Source organism: Lagenorhynchus albirostris, chromosome 2 (assembly GCF_949774975.1).
Source record: "Lagenorhynchus albirostris chromosome 2, mLagAlb1.1, whole genome shotgun sequence".
Taxonomy (NCBI): Eukaryota; Metazoa; Chordata; class Mammalia; order Artiodactyla; family Delphinidae; genus Lagenorhynchus; species Lagenorhynchus albirostris.
The window spans coordinates 72,115,917-72,138,526 of record NC_083096.1 but is presented as its reverse complement, the minus strand read 5'-3'; the positions used below and the strand labels follow the sequence as shown (position 1 = coordinate 72,138,526).

The following is a 22,610-nucleotide window of genomic DNA, read 5'->3' as shown; positions in this document are numbered from 1 at the left end:
TTTGGATGTTAAGGATCTGGAGAAATTTGGCTTCTCTGTTGCTAGGGTTTCTAGGTGAGATAAGAGGCCAAGGGGAAGGAAAACCTTTGATAAGCCGGTCCCTACTCACACTGAGAATCACCGTCAAACCTGAATAGCAGAAGCTGGAAGGTGGGCAAGAAGCACTCACTAAGCTAAGAATATTCTCTTCCCTCTCTCTGGCCTTTTTCTTCTAAACATTTTCCTACATCATCTCACCATGGGCCTCCTGTCCATGCAGAATGAAAAGGGGAAAAGGCTGTCTCACTGATAGTGCAAGAACATCCCTACCTCAGGACCCTTGTACTTGCTGTTTCCACCTACCTGATATATTCTCCTCTCAGATGCCCGAACATCTGAATCTCTCAGTTCCTTCAGGTTTCTGCTTAAATGTTACTTTAGCAGAGCAGCTTTCCCAGTAAGAGTAGCAATTTCTCCTTCCCTCCCACTCCCTATTCATTGTATCCTGCTTTATTTGTCTCTCGTAGTATTTTCCACAACCTGGTGTATTCTATGATTTTTCTACTGCCTTTTCCTGCTCTGCAGAATGGAACACTCTGAAGGAGGGGCTTTGTTAAAAAAATTTTTTTTTCATTGTTATATCTCTAAGACCTAGAATTTTGACTGGAACATAAGCAGACACTGAATAAATATCTGTGGGATGCAAGATTAGTGGATGAGTGAATGAAAAGCCCTTGTGTGTCTGCACGTTGGTGTGTGGCTGTTTGTGTGTATTTGTGATTATATTCCTATTTCTCTGGGTTAGGTATGCTCCTTATTTTTAAACTGTGCGTTTGCCCGTGCGCATGTGTTTTTGAACATATGGAGGACTCTCTGGGTCTATGCATGGTGTGCTTCTGAATGTGAGTTTGTGTGTGTTTCTGCCTGTGTTTCTGTGTCTTCTGTAGGTGGATGTGTCTGGACCCTTCAGCCTGGTGTCAGGATCTGTGGAAGGAAGAGGCGTTGTAACTGCCTCTCACCAGCAGAGGGCACCAAAGAGCCACGTGCCTTTGCTCAGGGCCCGAAATCCAGAAATCTTGGCGGGTAGTTAGGGACCCAGGAGACTTAGGATCCGGGAGGAAAGAAGTGGAGACCTCTCTGGACCAATACAGTGCTGTAAAGTTGTGCAATTTCTGTGCAGTTTCTGATATTTCTCCTCAACTCATTCCCGAGAACCCAGAGGTCGAGGCTCCCCCAATCCTGTGAGCAGAAGCATCCGGTTAGGGGCTGGGAGAGAGGCTGGTTGTCAAGCTGGGCTCTTTAAGAAAGAGAAGAAAAGAGAAGAACCTCGTCAATCTCCAGGAATTCCTTCCCCTCCCAGTACCCAGATCCCTCAACCTCAAAGGATCTGAAACTCTGTGCTTGGAGATCCTCCTGTGGCTGCCCTCTCCTGGGCCTTTGGAAGTCCTCTAGTTGACTACTTTCTGGATGGGTAGATAGATGCCCAAGATGAACAAAGGAAGGAGTCAACTGCGCCTCTCCCCCACCAGCTGAGGACTCCAACACAGCCTGGTGTCATTGTGTGCTGGGTGAGGCCCCCCTGGCAGGGGCCTCAGTCCGGTCCAGGAAGCAGCTGGAATTCTTCAGCTTTGGGTTTTGTAGGTGGGAAGAGAAGTGTATCCGTCCTCACCTCCAGCATTCATCAGTCAATTGAGAATTCCCAATTTGGGGGATGTAGGGGTTAGATTCTGGGTGTGGAATTTACAAGAAAAAAAAAAGGATTTTATCCTTTTTGATTCCATGAACAGCCAACTGCCCACCCCCTCCTCTCCCACACACGCTTACACACACCCAAACACACCCAAACACTCACACACCCTTCCCCACCAGTCATCCCCTGGGCTAGAGGCTTGTCCTCAGCCCATGCCCCGGCCTCCCCAATCTACTGCCTAGTTCCGTAGCCCGGGACCAGGGCTGTATATATAAATGAGAGGGAGGTGCGGGGGCAGGGGTCCAGCCGTCCCAGCTCCAGCGCCCGCTTCTGTCACGTTAGTCACCCCCTTTGCCCTCCACCGCTTTCTCTCTTGGCGCTCCGTCCATCTCAGTTCCAGCGAGGGGTGTGAGTGCGTGTGTGTGTGTGTGTGTGCGTGCGTGCGTGTGCGCGCGCAGTGGGGGGGCAGGAGGAGGGCTGTGGAGGGAGGCGCCGTCGGAGGGAGAGTAAACGTCAGGAGGAGGGACTGAGGAGGGAGAGAGAGGGAAGGAAGAGAAGGGGGGAGAAAGGGAGAGCAGAGATCGAAAGAGACCCAGAAAGATAAAGCTTGAGGCGAGAAATAGTAAAAGGCGGGGGGAGGGGGGAGGGGGGAGGAAGGAGGGGTGGAGAAGAGGGAAAGGGAGAGTGAGAGAGAGAGCGAGCGAGCGACGGGACCGGGAGGAAAGAGAAATAAAGAGGAGCGGAGGGAAGGGAAGTGAGTTTGCGCGCGTGAGTGAGTGTGCGTGTGCGTGTGAGTGTGCAGGGGCGGGCGCGGGCGGGCGGGGGGCGGGCTCCCGGGCTCCCCTCCTCCCCAGCCCGCTCGTCTCGCTCGCTCGCCAACTCCGGGCCCCAGCCGCGGGCGGGCGGACGGCGGGCGGACAGCATGCTGAGCCTCCTCGTTTGGATCCTCACTCTCTCCGATACTTTCTCCCAAGGTAAGGGCCCCCCAACCCGCCCCGACCCCCGGCAGCCCGGGGAACACTGGGGGGCTCGGCGGCCCGCGGCCGGTCCCCCGGGGTCTGGACGCCACGAGGCGGGGGCTGGGTCCCGGCGCGGAGCCCTGGGGGAGGGGGCGCGGAGTAACGGGGGCTGGCGAGGAGGAGTTTGCCGTTGATTTGCCCAAGTTGTTTCCTCCGGCTGCGCGGGAGACCGGTGAATCGGGGCCGCGAGGGCCGGGGGTCGGAGTGAAAAAGGGATCCGAACGCTCAAAGTCTTTTCCGGAGCCTCTGGCAGCCCTACCTACCTCCACCCTCCGAGGCCGGGAGTCAGGACGCCCGGGTCCTGGCCGGGGGAAGGCTGGGAAGAGAGTGGGATTTCAGATTCGGGGGTGGGAGGTGCGCGGAGAGCTGGGGGCCCAGGCTCCGGAAGATGCAGCTAAGGGAATCCTCGTCCTCCTTCCAGCCCAGCCCCTGGGAGGGCTGAGTCTGAGCGGCGGCTCCGGACTGCCTGGGGCTGCCCCCTTCAAAGGCAGGGAGCGGTGCCTCGGGGCCTCTGGTGGGGATTCGAACCCCTGCCCGCGGAGGCTCCGGGTCGGGAGTGGAGTTCCAAAGGCATCTCCGGGCCCGCTAGATATGGAAGGGGCCACTTGCGGGCGGGGCTCACACCCACGGCGGGTCAGGAAAGTGTTGATGTCGGGGCCTATTTGGGACTGGCAGGGGAGAGGCTGGGAGATGAGGGAGAGGCTGAGAGAGAGATGAGGATGTTAGTGTATCCTGAGGCTGGGCTGGGGGGCGGCGGGGGAACTGAAGAAACCAAGGGCCTGGACTTCAGCCCCGACTGGGGTCTGTGGGCGTGGATTCTTGTCTCCTGGGTCGGACTCTAAGGAAGATTTAATCCTGCTGAGCAAGCTCCCCCCACCCCCCCAAAATGGAGCTGACACACAGATGTTGACATACAAACACCAAAAACCAGCCATAGACACGGAGACAGACTATTCACCTACTGAGACAGACACACCCGCGAGCATCCCCCACACGGAGACAGACACATATACACAAAGACACTGACACATCTGAGGAAGACAGATTCCTCCCCCGGATCGGCACATGCGTGCACGTTCATGCACCCAAACATAACAAAACTCACAGACACAGTACATGTATGAGGCGGGCATTTACAAGGACACAACACGCGCGCGCACACACACACACACACACACACACACACACTGAAACCCTTCCAGGGATACCAACCCTCCAGCAAACAAAGAAACTTGAACAGATATTCATATAGGCAGACACTTATGGAGATGTACAGACAAAATGGAGGAGGTGGTCTCCTTTTTTTGGTGGGGGGTGGGATCTGGGAAGGGGGAAGTTAGCTTGGACTGAGCACCCTCAGGCATTGCCCTGCTCTCAGTTCCCTTCCAGGCCTGGTGGGTGTGTGTTTAGGGGTGGGGTGTTATGCTGGACCCCTCCCCTCCAATCCTGGCCAGGCGCCTCCCTGGCTCCCAAGCCAAAGCCAGGCTGAGTTGCTGGGGGCGGGTCTGTCGATCCATCATTCCCCATAGGGAATCCATGCCCCCCCTCGCACACACACACTTAGGATTTGGGAAGGGCGCACATCCGTGGTGTGAGAAGTGGTGCTGGGGGAAAGGAGGCCTGGCCCTGGGGTTGGCAGGCCAAGCCAGCCACTTGGCAGAAAGTTGGGAAGATGACTTAAGTTCTGACTTTGTTCAGCCGGGCTGCTAGAGAAGGGGGAGATGGGGGAGGGCCCACGGTGGTGGGGGAGGGGTCAGCTGGGTCTGTACTGATATGCGTTTGGCGCAAGCTTCTGTCTGCCCCTTTCCCCACAGCCCTCATGTGTCAGCAACGTGGATACAAACGAGCTTCAAGGAACAAAAGCTGCAGTTAGCAAACAGGAGAGGCATGTGGATTGAATTGGGACAGAAACGGTCCGAGAGAAGTGTGTTGTGTGCCTTTCTCCCTTTGGAAAGGGGGGGAGGGGTTAGGGGTTAGCTGAGCTCCCATCGCCCATCCTCCAGCGTGGGTGAAAGCAAGACCTGATGAAAGTGTGCAAAAGTATTTGGGATGGGGGAGGGGTTACCAAAGGGAAATAAAAGGGAGAGGATAGAACGGAGGGGAGAGGAAGTCACTCCTGAGTGTTCCTGGGAAGCTGAGCAAGGACTGGGGAGGAGGCAGGGCGGGAAGGAGTGGGGATCTGGGGCTCTTCAGGGTGGGGGAAGGCGGCAGGACCTCTCTCCTCAGCCCCCATCCTTAGAAAGAAAGAGTTGTAGGCAGGGACTGGGCCAGTGGTAGGGGAAACCAAGGGGGGGATTGCCAGGGGCTTGAGGGAGGGTGGAGAGAAGGTGGGAGGAGAAGGCAGTTGAATTGAGGGGAGTGGAGAGGAGAGGGGAAGGGGACGTTCAGCCTAGGCAGAGAAATAAAAATCACGTTTTAAAGAATTTCAATGGGCTTCATCAATCTTCATTTTTCACTAAATAATTTTCTGTATCTTATCTAAATGAAAACCATTATCCTTCCCCCTGTTTCCAGCATGCGCTGGCTCCTCAGACTGATTGCACCGAAAATTGAAATATTTATTCATTTTCTGGGAGATTTTCTCACTCCCCAGTCTCAGGGAGGAGAAATTGAAAAAGAAAGATTATAGCTAATCAGAGCAATGTGGGATGACAGGCTGGCCCAGGGTGGGAGCTGCCCAAGGGAAGGTGGAGGTGAAGGTAGGGGGAAAATCTGTCCCCTCAGCCCCCAGAGTCCCCTGGGCATCCCTGCCACCGCTTGGCAGGGCGGTGAGGAGTGAAGGGAAGAGGGCCTCCTAAATTCCCAGTATTCAGCTGCCGAGTACAGCTACATCCTGCCAGAGAACAAGAGTCTGGAAAAAAAGAGTAGCTGGGAATGGACTCTCTCCTCCCTGTGCCACCCCCACCCCCCACAGATGTCCCACCCTTCTAGCCCAAAGCAGGATCTTGAGGTTGGGGAAGAGGCAGGGAGCGACATGGCAGAAATCAGGATACGAGGTCCCTCTCGTTGACCTTCTTTTTTTTTTATATATAAATTTATTTATTTTATTTATTTATCTTTGGCTGCGTTGGGTCTTCGTTGTTGTGCGCGGGCGAGCGGGGGCTACTCTTCATTGCAGTGCGTGGGCTTCTTATTGCGGTGGCTTCTCTTGTTGCGGAGCACAGGCTCTAGGTGTGCGGGCTTCAGCAGTTGTGGCTCGCGGGCTACAGAGCACAGGCTCAGTAGTTGTTGCGCACGGGCTTAGTTGCTCCGCGGCATGTGGGATCTTGTACCAGGGCTCGAACCCGTGTCCCCTGGGTTGGCAGGCAGGTTTTTAACCACTGCGCCACCAAGGAAGCCCTTCTTGACTTTCCTGATGGGACTTCGGCTCAGGCCCAAAGGGAGGGTGTGAACCCAGTATTTAGTGCCTGGAATTACCTCTGGCTAAGCTCTGGACCCCAGAAGACCCTGGATCAGGAGGCGGAGGCATCTAGGTCCTCCCACCTTCTGCTGGCTGTATGGTTGGCTGTCTTGCTCTGCCTTTGGTTCTCTGATGGGGTGAGGATGAGGAAGCCCAGCCTTGTCCCCGGCTCTTACCCCCTTGACTTGAGAACCAAGTGCTCTGATGGAAGCTCTTGTAGACCCTCTTTATATCCTCGGGGACCAAATCTTAATTTCTCTTTTATCCTTTCAGTTTCTGACACAGTGCTACACACTCGCTTGGTAAGTGCCCTTAAATATCGGATCAATTGATTGATTTGATGAGAGTGCTACGATGTTGGAAGAAGGCAGTATTAAAGGGTGCTTAAATCACAGACTCCTGTCCAGCTCCCTGGCTAAACCCCCTCCCCCTTGACCACTGGGTAGTTGTGTTGGCTTTTCAACAAGGTATGTGCCTTCTCTGTGCCTCAGTTTGCTCATCTGGAAAGTAAGGTTAGGAATAACATTTCATAGTTAAATATGTTAATCCGTGTAAGGTGCATGGAACAGTGTCTGGCACAGAGAGATGTGCTCAGTAAGTGCTTCTGTTATGACTTTGTGGCTGGACATAGGAAGCCGAGTTGTTTGCTTCCTTTCCAGCTCTCCTTATGATTCTCTTTTTGTTTTCTTGCTCCAGCTGCCCAGATGTTTTGTCCTGGGCTTCAGTACCTCTGCTCTGTATCTCTCACGGAGAGAACTGGGTTGTAGAGGATCCAGAAGGGGAAGCTGACCAGCCTTCCCCTGGTTGGAGACCTCGGGAAAGCTCTGGAGAAGGAGAGGACCAAGTGGAAGAGGTCGGCATTCTAGTGAGAAGGAGCTAGAGCTCTTGGGAGAGATGAGGAACGCTAGCCCCGAGGTGGCAGCATTTCAGAGTCTGGAAATAATACAGATCATTTATTGAGCCCTTGTGCTAACTACTTGATATGCATTATCTAATTTAATCTGTACCACAGCCCCCTGAGATTGGCTCTGTAATTATCCCCATTTCATGGATGAGAAATCGAGGTTTAGACAGGTTAGGTATCTCGATGGTAGCTGGGGGAACCAACCCACCTCAAATCCTGCGCCCCTCCCCTTTGCCTGGGATCCCACATGCCAGCCGGGACAGATGCTGGGCTAGGACAGGGTCTTTCCCGATCCAGAGCCAAAGGAGAACTAAGAGGAAAAGGGAATGAGTGCTCGTAAATGGAAACTCACTCAAATTTTAAAACTCATCCTTTATTCTGAGATTCTGTCCTTCTACATTTTTGGGTGTTGAATGGTTTTTCTTTGATGATATGACAGTGCCCATAAATGACTTTTTTTAAAAGCCCTTTACTTGGCAAATCTAAAGGTTTGCAACCTGTGTTTGTTTCTAAGATTAGACACAGGGTTACAGGTCCATGAGCTACAAACTTGGGCACTACCCCTGTACCATGCAAGGCTGACTCCTGGAGAATCGTGGCGAGGCAAGAGGTGGAGTGCTGAGTGGGGGCCTGGGGAGAAAACCAGGACAGTCAGCTTCCAATTCAGCGCAGTCCCTGGCAGACACAGAGGCTGGGATCTGGTGTTTCCATCTGCTTTGGGAAGCCCTGCCTGCCCTAGAGTGGGGCAGAGTGACTGTAGGAGGTGGGCTCGCTACCAAAGCGTCAAAATTACTTCCTCTTGAATCCCTACTGTGTGCTCTTCATTCTTTATTTATCTTTATTCATTCTTTATTCATTCATCATTCTTTATTCCTTTTAACAACGACCTTGTGAAGATAACATTACCCCTATTTTATAGATGAGGAGACAAAAGCTGAGTTTAATTAACTTGCTTAAGGCCATCCCTGGGGTATTAGATCCCCGATTTCAACTCTTTGTCTTACTACAAAGCCAGGCTGCCTCCACGTCTGAGCCACCTGTGCAAGTGCCTCCTTTCAGCTGAGGCGGCTGTGGAGGGGAGAAGGGGCCTTCTTCCTTCTCCTCTTCCCCACGGCGACGGCCAGGCTTCTCCTGGTACCTTGCTCAGCCTTCTCCCCCAGGGCTCAGCCCATCACACCCAGCGCATATCCATCTTGCTGCTTTGCTCTCAGGGTCATCTGTTTTATTCAGTGGGGATGGGAACTCCTTGTCTGTCAGGAGAAGGAGGTTAGTAAAGCCCCCTTTCTTCCCACCTGTAGAGTCTTTTTAACTTTGTACTTGTATAGTACTTTACAATTTTAGCAACTTTTTCACACGTACAATCTCATTTAATAGAGATACTGTGATTGTCCTGTGATACAGACAGGGTAGTTATTACTGCTCCATTTAACAGATGAGAAAACAGAGTCCTAGAGAGTTGAAATGACTTGCTAAGGGGGAGGTTGGGCTGGAGGGAAGGGATAGGGGGCAAATCCCTCCGTCACCCCAATTTTGGGGGACTGTTTCCAGCTAAGGGTGGGGAAATTCCTCTCATGTGCCCAGGGCTGAGAAAGCTGTGCCCCTTCCCCACCTACCACCTCCTGCCTGGTTTCTTTTCAAGGCCTCCAGACCACTTTACTTGGCCATGTCCTGGAGGATGCTTTGACCTGGAAAGGGCTGGTGTAGGGGGTTGGAGGAGGCAGTGGTCAGCAGTGGGGGAGAAAGAGGCTGCCACGTCCTTGGTCCTTGATGCTGAAATGCAGCATCAAGGGGAGGCTGTCTCAGGAGTCAGGAAACAGAATGAGTTCATTCCAAGTGAGAGAGAAGGCTGTTCACTTTTGTGGAGGACGTGCTTTGTGTTTTATGTGCATTAGTAACTCATTTAATACTAACAATAATCTGTTAAATGCAGGAGTCATTATCCCCATTTTGTGGTGGACAAAGAGAGACTCAAAGATGTTAAGCAGATCGGCCAACGTGATACATCTTAGAAGTGACAGAGCCAGGACTAGATCCCAAGCAGGGAAGTTGGAGGGGGGGGGGCGGCATGATTCCCAGAAGGAAGCCCCTGAAGATGGTCATATCCACCTCTTCCACATTGCTGCTGCATGCAAGTCTCACTGCACAGTGTGTGTGCCCACATGCACGCGCATAGGTTCCCACGTGGCCTCCTGTGCACTCGCACACGCAGCTATTTCTCATCCCCACATACCTATGGACAGATATCTCTGGCTTTCCCCTGGTCCTTCCATTCACCAGAACAACACTGCCATGTTTCTGTGTACCATTCCCCTTCCAGCTATGGCAGCCATCCTTTGAAGAGTCTTTGAAGGCACTAATTTTTGGCTTGTCTCACGTGCTCTGAAGATATACACACTACAAGGTTAAGAAAGTTAGAACGCTTGGGTTCCTCATTCTGTGACTCTGGTCTCTCTCCATCCTGCAACCCCAGCTCTTACACTTTCCCACTACTGATTCACAGACAATGCAACCTGATAGAGTTCTTTGAGCTCCCAGAATGAAAGCTGTTCTAGCTCCCAGACATTGCCAAAGATCACATTTTTCTTTCTTTTTCCATCCCACTCTCCCACACCCCCCATCAGCTCTCTCCAAACTCCCAGTTTCTCCCCCTCCACATTTAATTTCTCCGGCAACTTTTATTAACCTCCGTAGCCTCTGGGAGCTGAAGCCTCATTCCTCTCTGCCCTCCTTGAGTCCATTTAACAAAATTGGGATCATATTGAAATAAATGTGCCTTGTAGCCAGCCAGCCTCCTCAGGATTAAGGGTCTTAAATCCAGGGTGGAATTCTCTAGTACTCCCTAGCAAATTCCATTAGTTTCCCAGGAGATGCTGCTGCTGCTTCATTCCTCTGGAGGTCTGGCTCTGGGAAGGTGATGGGAGAATCTCCCAGAAGGCCATGGGTTTTGAGGTAGGGAAGGGACAGCAGGGACCTGAGCGCTCTGTGCCTGGAGGGTAGTCCCTGGAGGCTGCCCCACTCCAGGCCAGATTAGGAATCATACATTCCTCTTCCAGACTGGCCCTTTGATGCTTTTCTTCTCTGCCTCTTATTTCCTTCTGAAGCAATATGAGGAGTCCATCCTCACAGGAAGATGTGTGGGAAGAGAGTAAGGACTCAGTCCCTTCATCCCACAGAAATGTGTTGTGTACTTATACTATGTGCCAGGCAGCAGTGCTGCAAAAAGAATAAAATACTGTCCTTGCCTTTAAGGGTCTCACTTTGTGATTTAGGTGCAAACATTGCTTAGCTTCGGTAGGTCTCAGTTTACTCTTCCATAAAATGGGGAGAATTAATTTTTTTTTTCAAATCAGCAAATGGATATTTCTATATATGAAACATACTGGTAGGCATTATGAGGAATAAAAAAAAAACCCACAAAATTGTATGGTCCCTTCCCTCCAAGAAGCTAAGATGCGCATACGTATGCAGAGATTCCAGGTAGTGCCAGGCTGGGTGTAGTTGGTGTCAGGATAGCAGTGTGCGCAATCAGAGCTGGGGAGTTTGCTGTGGGCTGAAGAGGCCAGGAAAGGCTCCATGGAGGAAGTGGGTCTAAGGATGGACAGGATGTGGCTGTGGCAGGAAGAGGGAGAGCATTACCAGACCGACTGAACTTCCCGAGTCAAGGTGTGGCTACCGGAATGTGCAGGGTCCATTGAGGCTGGTGGCAGCTCAGGATTTGGGTCAGGGCAAAATAATGGAGGTGATCCAGAACAGTAGACTGTGGCCTGACCCAAGAAGGCCTTGAAAAGCCAGGCCAGAGACTGTCCTATAAGAAGTGGGGAGCCAGGGATTTCTGTTTCTGAAGCACAGGAAGTGTTAAAAACCCGTGTGATCCCTACCTCATTCCTCACCAAACCCTCCTCTCCTCTTAAACTCCCCTTCCGCTGCTATAGAGATCTGCAGCCCATTCAATTGGGGAAAAAAAAAAAAGGTGAAATGGGCAGATGATCAGAGTGTGACCAGGCAGAAGTGAGCAGAAAACCTTAGAGAAAATCAGTTCTGCCTTGGGAAGTTTCAGATCTGTGACCTGAGTTGGGGAGGCTTTGGAATGTTGAGATCTCTTTTTCTCTGTGAATCCTCAGGTATATGATAAAGATGCCCGGAGACAGAGTTCAGTGGAGAGCCCTGCAGCTTGGTGGATACCTAGGCTCTTTGTCACATGTTCCCTGGGAGCTTAGGCTGGGTCTGCACTGCCCAGAGTCTAGGAGATCCACCTGGTTCCATCAGAGGGCCAATCTGGATTTAGTCCCTGCAGGGTCAGTCCTGGGCCATTTCCTCTGGTCAGTGGCCAGAGATGTGTGTGCACTTGGGGGTTGAGCCTAGAGATTCTTAAAACCTCTGCAAGAAGCCAGGTCTGGTTTTTCAAATGGAAACCTTTGAAGAAGATTCCTGCTAGGGTGGTGAGTGCCTGTGTCCAGCTAAGCCAGTGTGCTTTTAATGGCTGGGCTGGGCCAGGCACTCAACTAGGCACTGGAGGTACAAAGGTAAGTGAGATTTGGTCCCTGTCCTTAAGACACTCTGGGGCGGGTGTGGGAGAAGGATGTATAAACACATATTGACAATACTATAAGATAAACGTTGGGAGAGAGGTATGTGAAAAATGCTGAAGTCTAGCTGTCGGAGAGGGGGGAGTGGAGGAGGCAGCCTGGCAGGGGGAGGGCACAGCCACAGATGTGAGGCTCTGGGGCTGCGCTGGAGCCTCTGGAATGCAGCGCCACTCAAGATATCCCGGCTCTGGACAATCCCTGATTGTGCCCCCTGCTCCGGATGGAAGGAGCTGAGGAATCCGAAGGAGTGAGCAAGGTCCCTCCCAAGGATTATGATTTCCAGGAACAAAGGCAGTTTATATAAAGCGCCCTTTCCCCAAATCTCCAACCTCATGTGTCCAGTTCCCTCTTCCCCACCCCAGCTCCCACCCAATTGAGCTGATTTCTAAATTAACTTTGTCCTTGTAATCTGCTTAGCTGAGTTTTTTTTCTTTTCTTTTCTTTTCTTTTTTCCCTCCTTCCTGAATTCTCCCAGGAACAGCCTGGGGCCCTGCTCGCTCCATTACCCAGCATTGTCAAGCCATGAGGTGCTTTTAACTGCTCTTACCATTCGACTCTCTTAACTGGGAGGTTATTAAAAGGAAGGAAGCTGAGATGGGCAGATGGGGGCAGAGAGAGAGACACACACAAGGGAGAGGGAGAAGGCAGGCTGACAGGGTGAAGCCCCAGAGAGGAGTTGGGGTTTTCTTCATCTTGATTCCCTAGTCATCGAGTGGACTCCTGGATTTTAATCCCAAACCCTGAGCGATTGACATGCTGCTTGCTCTATGCCTCAGTCCCTACCTCCCTGGAAATCTACTAGCTTGACCTCACTGTGAGATGGGATGGGGGGACTCCCAGAGGCCCCTGCAGCCCGCTCCCTCTTTGCCCACCTCTCCCACACACATACTCCTGCTACCAGTGCTATCAACTCTCCAGCCTCCACCCCCAAGTCAGCTACTGCCTGGATGATGTTTGATCCTAGACTAATGTGCCTATCACCCTGCACACATCTGGGAATTCTTCCCTTACTAGGCCGTGGGTGAAGTGAGAATACAAAATCATTTTAATGTCTGTTTGAGCCAAATATAATTAGAAAGGAAAATCTGACTTGGCAAAAAAAAAAAAAATCGAATGCATTGCAAAGCTAAGTTAAAACGACTTCTGTATTATCGGCACTGCTGCTGCTCTCCATTTGTGCAGAAAATTGAGAGGGGAGCCTGTAAAGCCTGTATGTAAGGGGTCTGGTGTGTGCACGTTGCCTTTGGTTTCATACCAGGGTCATGTCATAAGACTAGTCTCTTTTAACACACCTTTGGAGTGGGATAACCCCTCAAGTGCCCCGGGACCTCCTTACCAGAGGGCCTATGGGAAAGCCAGACTTGCCCAGAGGGGCCGCTGCCCGTGTGATCAAGACCAAGTCATTTCACTAGAGCCTCAGTTTTCTCATCTATAAAATGGAGACAGTAATACCTACCTCAGAGGGTTGCTATGAGGACTGAATGAAGGAATCTATGTTAAGAAATGGGATTTGGAACACAGCTGGTATTCAGTAAATCCTATTGCACAGTGCCGGCTTTTTATAACTCATAGTCCAAGGCAGATCTGAGGAGAGCAGACGGTAGGATGAGTGAAGAACAAATAATGGTGCAAAGACAGGTGAGTCTCTGTGAACTGTGCCAGTGATGGTGGTAATCCCTGAATTTACGGTTTCTGGAATGCAGTGCGGTGGGACTTTTGAGATGGCAGCAAAACCTAATGGAAAGCTCCCTGCTTTAGAGTTAGGTCTGAGTCCTGGCTCTGAAGGTTCAGTGGTCTCTTCGTCTTCGTGAGCCTTAGTCCCCTCAGCGTTAAATGGAGTGATAGCAGCCACAGCCACTTACCTCTTACTTGAAGCCCTGGGAAAGCATCTGGCAATGCACAGTAAGCATGACCAGAAGGTTTGTCGCGCCACAAGATTTCAACTCAGTGTGTTAGAACAATGATTCTCAAACTTTAACAAGCTTATGGAGCACCTGGGGATCTAGTTAAAAAGTGCAGATTCTGATGCGGAAGATCTGGGGTCAGGTGGAGTTTTTTTTAATTTGTTTGCAATTTTATTTATTTATTTTTTTAAATGTATTTTTTAAAATTTGTTTGCAATTTTATTTATTTTTTTAAATGTATTTGTTTATGTATCTTATTTTGGGCTGCGTTGGGTCTCTGTTGCTGCGCACTGGCTTCCTCGTGATTCGGGGAGCGGGGGCTGCTCTTTGTTGCAGTGCGCAGGCTTCTCATTGCGGTGGCTTCTCTTGTTGCGGAGCATGGGCTCTAGGCGTGCGCGGGCTTCAGTAGTTGTGGCATGCGGGCTCAGTAGTTGTGGCTCACGGGCTCTAGGGCACAGGCTCAGTAGTTGTGGTGCACGGGCTTAGCTGCTCCGTGGTATGTGGGATCTTCCCCGACCAGGGCTCGAACCCAGGTCCCCTGCATTGGCAGGCAGATTATTAATCACTGTACCACCAGGGAAGTCCTCAGGTGGAGTTTATGCCTTGGCACCAAGTTCCCAGGGGACGCCAGTGCTGCTGCTTCCTGGACCGCACTCTGAAGCGTTAGAGGATGTGTTCTTCTAGGGAAATAGATCTTCAACATTCTAATGGGAAGCAAGAGAAAATAGAATTTGTTTACCTGAATTCGCTTTTCAGCCAGCTTAGTTGTGTAACAGAGCCCGGATGGATCGTTGATTCAGGAGCGTCGATATGTTTGTTTTAGGGAAGCAGGTTGTGGGACGGAAGAGGGGGCAGTGGGTGCCAGCGTGTCCATCTTCGGGCCCAAGCCTGACCTGACCAGCCTCCTTCTTGCCACCTCCCAAGCTCCCAGTCGCCCCTACTCCACCCCACCAAGTCTTCACTCAGGCCAACAGCTGCCGGCTACAAAGTTGAAAAGCAACTAGCTAGTATGTTGGTGGAAACGCCTCCATGCACGACCCAGTCAGTCACTTCCACTCAATTTTTTTTTTTTTAATGAAAAGAGTCCTCACGAGTTTTGGGGGAAAATATTTTGGCAGAGCTGCTAGCCAGGGCCTAGACCTTGTTGGCTTTGGCTTGAAAATTTGGTCAGGAGCAAATTGAGGTTTGGGAAGGAAGGTGGGTCATAGGCCTAACCGAGGGCATGGTTTGGGGGAGCAATGGAGGACCATCCCTGGGCAGGTCATTTTCTCACACTCACATAGACCTACTGGTTGTTCAGGCAACGTGATGAGCTAACTCATTCTCTCCCTACCTTCTCTGTCTGTGTGCAGAGCCTCAGGCTGTAGAGGAAGATCCCCAGGCCTGGGAAGAGAGAGCTTCTGCCTTCAGAGTTCTGATTCAGTGGGGGAAGCTTGGTTCTTAAATCTAGGGAATCCTGTCCACTAGGGGAAACAGGAACTCTCATTACTTCCCCTTATCCCCCCCTCCCCCAGAAAACTGACTGCACATTCAGCCATCTCCAAGTGCAAATGGGGACATATGCAAACTGCACGCATCCATCCTGAGGGGTTTCAGAGTAAATAAAGAAGGAGGTGGGATCAATCAGATTGGGCTTCCTAGAACATAGAGCCTGGGGTCAGGAATGAAGATGGAGAGATGATTCTGGAAGAATCCTAACATCTTTGGACTCTCAAGATCTCTCTCTTTAGTCAGGTAAGACTAACTTGAATCAACCTGGACACGTCAGTGTTTGCCCTTCTTCTGAAGAGAAAGGAATTTCATTCGCTCTCTCTGACTGCTCACTTTCATATCTAATAATCCCTGGCAAGCAGGAAGTTCTTCTTTGTGTCTAACCTGAACCCTTCTTGCTCCTGCATGAAAAAAAAAACTGTCTTGAGACTGTAACTGAATAAGTGTCCGGTATTCTTTTTGTCTGGAAAAATAACATTTTCCCCAATAGGTTCATTTTTCTCTCACTGCAAGGCAAAGCTCCCTGTGATAGAGAAGCAAGCCCAGAGAGGTCATAAGTGAGACTGTCTCTGAGGCCCCAGTTGAGGCAGAGCCGCTTGTCTCTTTAGGGGTCAGATCTGCTTTCCACCAAACTGCCAAGGCTATCTTCCCAGTGTCCCCAGTCAGGGCTAGAAGGATAGTGTTCCCAGGAACCTGGCTGAGTCACCATGCCCTTACTTGTTCAGTTTCCCCTTCTCAGCGGCTCGGAGCAGCTGGAGGCTGGAGGGCTCTGGGCCGCTGTCTCTGGCTGATGGCCTGAGGGCCTCTCCTCCTCCCTCCATGGCTGAGAGAGGCCCTGGCATCTGCTGCTACACCTGGTACCTGTAGGAAAGCGGGGCCTGCAGGGGAGGTGGCAGAGGTAGGCCTATGCCACAGTCAGGCCCCGTTCTAGCTTCAGAGCAGGAATATTTTCCTTTTGGAATCACACAGGGATGTCCTCAACCATGCCTGGGTGGACAGGGTGGATCCCAAGTGCCATCAGTGTGGGCAGAGAAAGGAGAGGATAGGGTGTCTGCCTTTGGAGATCTGCTAATCTGTTGGAGTACGGATGAGGATCCTGGACTGTATTAGATCAGTGCAGACTTTTAGCTCTAAGCTTGAACTTGAGGGTGGAGACTTGATTTCTGCTATCGGATAGCTAATTATAACAGAGGAGATAGGTTCTCCATCTTCCTCAGGGTCTACACACACAGAAAGATCATCTAAATAAGGGGAGGGGCTTCCCTGGTGGCGCAGTGGTTGAGAGTCCGCCTGCCGATGCAGGGGACACAGGTTCGTGCCCCGGTCCGGGAAGATCCCACATGCCGCGGAGCGGCTGGGCCCGTGAGCCATGGCCGCTGAGCCTGCACGTCCGGAGCCTGTGCTCCGCAACGGGAGAGGCCACAACAGTGAGAGGCCCGCGTACCGCAAAAAAAATAATAATAATAAAAATAAAAAAATAAATAAGGGGAGGATTTTGAACCCTGTTGTACATCAGCACAGGAGAAGATGGAAAAGGAGGTACTGGAGCTGCGGGATCAGTTATGGAAGGTTTCCAGGAAGGGGCAAGAGGGGAAAATGGAACCCAGTGGGAAGGACTGGTAGGGCAGGACCCGGTGTAAAAGAAGGTAGAAGAGACGGCTCTTACTGGAGGGCTGGGTGGGAGAATAGTGGGGGCCGGGGGTAGGGCTACCCAGCTAGAGCAGTGTGGGCTGCAGCCTCCGGGAGCTGAGAGCTGTGGTGTCGCCTTGTCAAGTCGTGGCCCCTGCAACGTTCACGCTGGCCGTGTGACACACTCCCACACGCACAGGCCGGGAGAGGAGTGGTGGTAAAGCAGCTCCTCCTTCCTGGAGGACGGGGCGGAATGTAAGTCCTCGAACAGGAGGAGCTGATGTGTGTGGTGGGGAGACAGGAGCTTGGCCCTCTGGTCCGCCTACAGGAGACAGCGGGGCTGTTCCAAGTCGGCTGCAGCGTGGAGCCTGCCTGTGGGGCAGAGTGTCTTTGTCGGGGGGAGGTTGCTACCCTTTTTCAAGGGTAGCCATGGCCCGGGGTCCTGGAAGTGCTGCCCGGTGGCCTGGCACGGGACAATCTGTCCACCAGCACAGACACATGCTCCGCTGCGCTGGGCTTCTCCCTGCCCCCCAGCCGATGATCCCCAGGCCTCTTCCTCCTGCTGTCCTCCCCTGTCTGTCGGTCTGTCACTCGGCAGGAGTGAAATGTGCCCTGCTCTTGGAGCATTTGGTGCTTGATAATTTGTGGATTATAGCTAACTCTCGATAAAGATTCCCCTAATTGCTTGGCTCACCTCAGGTTCTATCATCAAAGCAAAGCCGTGAGGCCCCCCTCTCGCCCTCCTTTTCTTTTTATTATCTCTTAATTAATCACTCTGGCTTTCACACTTAGCAGATAATTACAGTCTCCTGGGCACGAAGCTCATTTTCATAACCTCCTGCTCCAAGCCAGCAGCAGAGTGGGGGAGGGGAGGAGGAAGCGGGAGAGAAGGGGAGAGTGGGAAGAGAGATGCTGGAGGGAGGTGCGGGCAGCAGGTAGCGGGTACCTGAGAACAAGGGAGGAGAAGAAAAGGACTTTGGGCAGCAGCACGGGGCGGGGGTGGGGGGGGCAGTGCAGGAACAAGGAGTGCTGAGCGTGGGCATGGGGACCAGAACCCCTGGTCAACCCAGCAGGCCCAAGGAGGCTCTGCCAGTGGGCAGGGAGTATGGCCCTGCTCCCTGGGGAAGGCCCCACCTGGTCCACCAGTGCTGGCGCAGCCTGAGCTGTACTCGCTGGCTCCCTTGGCCTCCCCGGGGGTGGGGTGGGGTACATCAGGAGATGTGCATAGGTTGGTGGCCAGAAAGCTGAATGAGGAGCAAGAGATGGTCCCAAGTGAAGTTCATTCAACCATGTGCTGGGAAGTGAGGCAAGCTGGGGTGAGAATGGTGACAGGAAAAGGAAGGACAGGACCACCATCCAGCTGGGACCCAGGTCTTGGTCTGGGAACTTTTCTTCTTTGAGGAGAGCAGGGCACACACCCTGGGGCTGAATCCCATGGCCATGACTAGGGAATGGCCACTCAATAATGTGACTGGATGAAGAGGGGAAAGCCTAGCACTTCCTCACACCTGCGCCTTGTAGGTGCTGTGCCAGGGGTCTGACGATATGCTCATCATACCCATTTCAGAGATGAGGAAAACTGTGGCTCAGGAAGAAGAGGTGAGGCAGAGAGAAAGCACCGTTCCCACTGGGCCGTCAGCCCTGGCATCACCACAGACCTCGGGGCTTTCCTTGGGCTTCCAACTCCAAAATAAACAGAGAGGAAGATGTCCAGATGATGGATTTGAGAGGCTCGAGAAACAGCAGAGTTTACCGAGAGTTAGACACAGAGCTGGACTCGGACCCAAAACTCTAGAATGTACTCACGTCCCCACCACTGTTCTTCATCATGTCTCTGTGGCCTGGGCTTCTGGTCCACAGGAAGTGGTGGAGAATGAGGGAACATCCATTTTTTCCCCTCTCTATATTGAATTTTCTTTCATGACCCTAGAACAATGTGCTTGATCTCGAGAAAGAAAGAAATTGGATCCTACTAACTTTTGCTGTTAACTAGCTGTGAGACCTTGGAATCGTCCTATAACCTGAGTCTGTTTCTTCATTGGTAAATGGGAATCTTGAAAAGACCGCAGATGGTATGCTTAAACCTGGCATATGACAGGTGCTTAACAAATGGTAGCTGTTACTACTCCTATTGTCATTACCACTACGCATGAAAGCACCTAGCCCATGCCCTTAGAAACCACATAAAACAAGTTAATTGTTTTAAAAGCTGGTGACGAAAAGAGGGTCCTTTTGTTCGACTTCCTCAGTAAGGGAGGGCACAAAATTTCTACCCTGTGTTCCTTCTGGGATGTGCTATTGAGCCTTGACAACCCAGGTCACTCTGTCCCAGTGCAGTTTTTCTCTCCACAAATAAGTTGTCTGTTCTGGCTGGGGCTGCTTCCAGCTCAGAGCTTATTGGCTTCCAGCTCCAGGCAGGGTTGGTCGTCCCTTTGCTGACCTCCAGGCCTCAGACTGCACACTGCTCCTGCCGCCTGCAGCAGAGCCCCTGTGCCAAAGGGTTAAATGTGTCCAGTCTCGCGTGGCTTGAAACGTGCAACTTCTGGTTTCCCAGGCACTACAATAGGAAAGTCTATATTCAGGAGGTAATATGGAAGGAGCACTGTGGATTTTAGCCCCGTTTGTGCCTGTCAGGGAGTGGCCTCATGCACTGACCTGGGCCTGTTTTCTTATCATAAAACGAGAAGGTTAATCTCCAAGATTCTTTCTGGCTGTGCCATTTTCCGACTCTTTGCCATCCGGTGGGAGTTCAAAAAAAGGACTTGTTCTTCCTGAATGAGGCCCTGGATCTCTCTGATTTGGTTTTTCAGCCAAGGCCGGAGGTACTGATTTCAGAGGGCCAGAGCTGGGGTGCTCCAGGAGAAGCATTATTTGCTCAGGAACCAGGGTGGAAGCAAACGTTTTCTACATTTTTCAGATCTGGTCTGGACTCTAGGTGAGGACAACTGGAGTGCCCTTCTACACACACACACACACACACACACACACACACACACACACACACACACACACACACACACACACACACACACACACACACACACACACACACACACACACACACACACACACACACACACACACACACACACAGTCTGCTGTCCGCTCTGGGAAGGTGGGAGACCCTGGATCAAGCATGTGGGTTCTTGTGTCTCCATGTTGATAAGAGTTTGTTCCTTAAGCAACGTGCTCCGGCTTCACCCTGAACTTTAGCTTTGGTCTGTGAAAAGGTTTCGCAGTCTTGTGGGAACATAAACATTTGGTAGATTTCTTTCCCTGAAAGCTATTTCTTCTCCTTTCTTTTTCTGGGAACTTTAGCCAGCAAGACCAAGGCCCCTCCACCCTCCCATCCTCCCTCCCCTTTGCCTGAGACACCCAACCCCCTCTCTCCTCCTCCCCGCGATGAAAACAAAGTGAATTGGTGGGTACTGGGAATCATCGAGAGCAAACCGGGCCAGAAGAAAGGAGTGAGGCAAACAGATAGCTCTCCCAAGAGGAGAAATTATAAGAAGGGAGGAGAGAGAAAGAGAGGGAAAATAAGCAAATGGCATCAGTGGTGAAAAGTGAATTCCAGGCATTTAAAATTCTTTTGGTTTTAATCATCTCAGAGGCCGACCAGAGCTGAGCCGTGGGGGAAGGGAAAAAATGAAAACCAGGGCCCTCTCCTAGGAGCCAGAGCCCAGGAATTTCGGTCTGCGCCCTCCACCTCCTGCCTCTGATCCTCAGAAGGGTTACCTCCTCCAAGGGCCTTTCCTGACTAACCCTCCCTTTATCTCATTTCACAGGCTCAGTTTATACTCAGTTTTCAAGCACTGACCTTTCAGTTTTCGACCAGATTGCAAGTTCCCCAAGGCCCTGGATTATGCTTTGTTAAAAACAAAACAAAAATAACAAACAACAAACCTCGGCCTCTTTCATAAGTCATGCCTGGGTCTCCTCGGTGAGGGTCAGGGCCCCCAGAGAAACTTCTGGGCCTGTTTTCCTCCTTTGTAACATGGATTTGAAGAGATGAGCTGAGCCTGGAAGAAACTCCTGAAGGAACTGGGAAGCTGGGAGGGAGCCTGGCAGGTCCCGGGTGCCTCCTCTGTGCAGTGTTCTGTGTTGGCTGCTTTAGGATTCTCTCAAGGGCTGTCCTGTCTTCTTGCCCCCTCCCTCAGTGTCGGGGCTCGTTGTCCGGAAAAGCAGCAGGCGAAGCCCCTGGACACTGGTGGGTGGGGGGATTCCAGGCTCTTTCCCTGGCCAGGGGGGCAAGAGTGGGTTTTAGGTGAGGGAGTGAATCAGGAAATCTCATCAGCCTGGCCAGGTGATGGGTGGTGAGGCACAGAGTGAAGCAGAGCCTGAGGTTAGCCTGAAAAGAAGCAGGAGGAGGGCAGGGAAGACCCTGTCACCTGCCATGCTCAGAAGCCTCCTCCTTTTTTAGTCTGGCCCCTCCCTGTGTGCTCAGCATCTTTCTTCTTTCTTTCTTTCTTTTTTTTTTTTAAGGATTTATTTATTTATTTTTGGCTGTGTTGGGTCTTCGTCTCTGTGCGAGGGCTTTCTCTAGTTTCGGCAAGCGGGAGCCACTCTTCATCGCGGTGCGCGGGCCTCTCACTATTGCGCCTCTCTTGTTGCGGAGCACAGGCTCCAGACGCGCAGGCTCAGTAGTTGTGGCTCAGGGGCCCAGCTGCTCTGCGGCATGTGGGATCCTCCCAGACCAGGGCTCAAACCCGTGTCCCCTGCATCGGCAGGCGGACTCTCAACCACTGCGCCACCAGGGAAACCCCTCTTCTTTCTGAGCTTCCTCCCTCAGCCTCCCGCTCCCCGACTCTCTTTCTCCTTCTCCATCTGGAGGCAGCTTTTTCCATTCTACTGACCACTAGCTGTTTCTCCCAGTTTCCCAAACCCTCTTGCCCTCAAACTTCGATGCTGGGATGTTCAGACTTTGTTTCTTATAATGCGCTTCCCACTTCCTTCCCCCAGTAAGATTACAAACATTGAGAGCTCGAGGCTATATTAGATCTGATATTAGACTGGGAGTCCGGTGACCTGGATTTTCGCCTTGACTCTTCTTGGGCTGTTTCTTCTTGGGCAAGTCACATGCTCTTTCGGGGCCTCGGTTTATTCAGCCATAAAACAAGGAGCTCACTAGGTGATGCCTGAGGTCCCGGAAGTACTCTTTGCTTTCTGGGTGAAAGAGCAGGACCTGGAGTTCAGACTGCTTGGGTTCATGACCCTGTTGTGCAAGTCCCTTCACCTTGGTATAGAAGAACAGTGGCATCTGCTTCGTAGGGTGGTGATAAAGATTGCATTAAATAATCTGTGTAGAATGCTTGGCAAACGTATCTGAGATGCTTTAAGTATGCGGTACGTGTTAGCTCTTATTGCTAAGCTGAACCCTAACATTTTATGGTATGAAGTAATGAGAAGAGCCCTGGATTTGTGGTCAGAAGACCTGGATTCAGGTTCCAGCTTCCTCCCTGACTCTCTGTGTGACCTTGTACAATTTCGTTTCAAGTTGTGAATATGTTAATGATAAGTCTTTGGGGACAAGGGGATCTTCTCTCTTGGTCTTGCATCTATCCCACCGTTCATGCCTAGAACGGTGCCTGGCCTAGGCACTCAGGAAGTGTGTGTTACATGAATGATTGAGTATAAGGTACTAATCTATGAACAAGGAAATTGAGGCTCTGAATGGGAAAATGAATTGCTCAAGATGGACACAGCTAACCTTTGTTGCGTGCGGGGCTGGGGCGCGGGGGGCTGCTGTGGACTGTAGGACGTTTAGCAGCTTCCCTGGCCTCTGCTCACTAGAAACCAGTAGCACACCCCACCCACTGGTGTGACAATAAAAAATGTCTCTGGACATTTCCAAGTGTCCCCTGGGATAAAATCACACTGATTGAGAACCACAGAACCAACGAGAGGAAGAGCTAGACCTAGAAATAGAGTCTTCTGACTCCCAATCCATAGCTTTCTCTAAAATGTCAGATTGTTGTTTATTTCTCCCTTTACCCAAGTATTTAACCTTG

At 51.6% G+C, this 22,610-nt stretch overlaps 1 protein-coding gene across 2 annotated transcripts in view; it reads left to right on the top strand.

Annotated features, from left to right (window-relative positions):
• The first annotated feature begins 2,507 nt into the window (after window positions 1–2,507).
• KIRREL1 (kirre like nephrin family adhesion molecule 1) overlaps window positions 2,508–22,610 on the top strand; it is a 101,378-nt gene continuing 81,275 nt past the window's right edge. For both annotated transcript variants that reach the window (XM_060135683.1, XM_060135673.1), the window contains exon 1: window positions 2,508–2,643. In XM_060135683.1, the coding sequence (XP_059991666.1) occupies window positions 2,592–2,643 (52 nt within the window). In that variant the 5' untranslated portion in view covers window positions 2,508–2,591. The remainder of the gene's footprint in view (window positions 2,644–22,610) is intronic.